Source organism: Corticium candelabrum, chromosome 9, assembly GCF_963422355.1.
Source record: "Corticium candelabrum chromosome 9, ooCorCand1.1, whole genome shotgun sequence".
Taxonomy (NCBI): domain Eukaryota; kingdom Metazoa; phylum Porifera; class Homoscleromorpha; order Homosclerophorida; family Plakinidae; genus Corticium; species Corticium candelabrum.
The window spans coordinates 2,605,003-2,607,502 of record NC_085093.1 but is presented as its reverse complement, the minus strand read 5'-3'; the positions used below and the strand labels follow the sequence as shown (position 1 = coordinate 2,607,502).

Genomic DNA, 2,500 nt, shown 5'->3' with positions numbered 1-2,500 from the left:
AACCCTCATAGCTACACCACAGAGGCACAGTGAAAAACATGTAAAACAATTTCAGATCTAGAAATTCTTCACCCCCAATGGGTTGACATCTAAAATCAAAATGTGTGCCTGTTGTGGTCAACAAATCAGTTTCTGCTCTCAGCCTCTCATGCTCATGCCAGAGAAGTAAAACCCATAGTATGCGTGCATGAGCATGCATACAATCAAGTACAGTACATATAGGCCACACATCCAGACACTCAAGTGTGTTGCAAGAAAGAATCCTGAGAGCATACTCTAGCCAATAAACACATCCAGAGTATCATCAACTGAATCGCTTGCCTCCAAAAATGCTCTACGCCTCTGTACACTTACTCAAAAAGATGAGTAGACACTAAGTCATACAGTCAAGTTAAAAAGGGAAATAAACACTTTGTCAGCTGAAATTTGACTTCGCTTGAGAAGCAGCAGTATTACTTCGAAATGCTAGAAAACCTACAACTGCCACAGCAGCCTGAGCACAAAATAAATCACGTCAACTCATAAGGTTAATTAATTGATATTCGATTCAATCTACTCTTATTAAAATATTAATAGTAACTTGACAATCAATTGTTTTGATCAATCACTACATACTGTTTCACTTTCTAAACTAAGCTCCGCAGTCATCTATCTGTTGTTTTTATGATTAACTCGTGTGTGTGTGTGTGTGTGTGTGTGTGTGTGTGTGTGTGTGTGTGTGTGTGTGTGTGTTGGTGTGTGAGTGTTGGCATGTGTGTGTTGGTGTGTGTGTGTGTGTTGGTGTGTGTGTGTGTGTGTGTGTGTGTGTGTGTGTGTGTGTGTGTGTGTGTGTGTGTGTGTGTGTGTGTTGGTGTGTGTGTGTGTGTGTGTGTTGGTGTGTGTGTGTGTGTGTGTTGGTGTGTGTGTTGGTGTGTGTGTGTGTGTGTGTGTGTGTGTGTGTGTGTGTGTGTGTGTGTGTGTGTGTGTGTGTGTGTGTAGAGTTGATGTTTGTGATCTTACCCATAAAGGAATAGAAAGTAAACTAAAAGCTAGGGTTGTCTGCCCCGATCTTTTGTACTCATCCGGAAGGTCATTTCCAAGTCCCTCGTTCCACAACTTCCTCCTGCAACACACAACACAATCTTAGTACTTCTACGTATCAGACATGACAACACAATTAACACATGACAATACAATAATACATAGCAACATAATTAATATACATTGAGATGACTCAACTAGCACAAAAAGTCTAGCTACTGTAAATGTTCATGATCGACCACAATTTTGCTTTGATCGGACATACCCACATGATTGGTTAAGGCGTAATAAGCTGATCAAGAGCACATTGTTCAACAAACAATTTATTTCATCTTGCCTGCTGCTTCCGTCAGCAGTCTGGACTTTGCTTCGCTGCTTCCTTACCGTCTATTGCTATAGATTTAGCTTGCTCATCTCTTGATCAGTTTATGTCATTACTGTAACCTTCATTTACCTTTTAATCGTTTATATCATTAGTCTAACCCGTCCGGTCGTCATCATGATCAATGCAATAGAAAAAAGCAAACAAGCGAAATTTTATGTTTACATTTTGATAGCAATTAAATACAGTAGTGAATACGATGTAACAAATAAAGAAATTGAACAAAATGTCGATGTCAATAATTACAAGAAATTTTGTGAAATCAAATACAAATGAATGCCCAAAATTTAAAATGTCAGGTCAACGTATTTTGCTAGAGCACGATGTCAGACCAAAAACTTTGCCTTATATTCCACTCTGCTACAGTACAACCTCGATTATCTGGACATCTTCAGAGACAGGTTAGAAGTCCGAATAATCGAGTGTCCAGATAATCAAATTATTTTTCCTCCACTGTAAGACCACACTCTCACATTCTGTTTCCACACTTACTGTACATTTATGTCACTAGAAGAGTCATCAACAGTTGCCTATTTATTAGATTAGTTATGTGAGACGCTGTACCTACAATGTATTAGTACAAAAGTGAAATTATATTATAGTAGTCTCTTTATATGGGAATGCAAAAAGGCGAAGAACATAGAATTTGTCTGGATAATCGAAAGTCCGGATAATCAAGGTTGTACTCAATAATTATTTCTTGGCGGCGCCTACATAATTAGAACCACTAGAACAATGACCTTACTAGATGATGTCACATTGATCCATTGGTATGCATGGCCATTCTATCTAATATTGAAAGTAGACAATATATGCAATACTGACCGGGTGTATACAGTGATCTAGTTGACTTATGATACAAATACTTCACATCAAATATTGATCATTGCAAACTCAACTACAGTTACAGGGCAGAGCAAGCATATTTAAAGTGGTTGGACCTAACGCGCGTTATGAGGCGTGGTCATGTCACGTGACAAAGCACAACTAACGTGTGCTATACAAAAAGGTTGAGTCTAACGCGCGCTAAAAGATGTGGTCATGTCACGTGACAAACACAACTAGAAACGTGGCTAATGTTGTCTTTCTCAATAAACC

At 38.6% G+C, this 2,500-nt stretch overlaps 1 protein-coding gene across 1 annotated transcript in view; it reads right to left on the bottom strand.

The window, feature by feature from the left end:
• Positions 1-244: 244 nt before the first annotated feature.
• Positions 245-2,500, bottom strand: part of LOC134185015 (uncharacterized) — a 3,722-nt gene continuing 1,466 nt past the window's right edge. Inside the window, exons 3-4 of the mRNA XM_062652797.1 lie at positions 1,000-1,102; positions 245-493 (exon numbers count right to left, since the gene is read on the bottom strand). Coding sequence (XP_062508781.1) covers positions 416-493; positions 1,000-1,102 — 181 coding nt within the window. The 3' untranslated portion in view covers positions 245-415. The remainder of the gene's footprint in view (positions 494-999; positions 1,103-2,500) is intronic.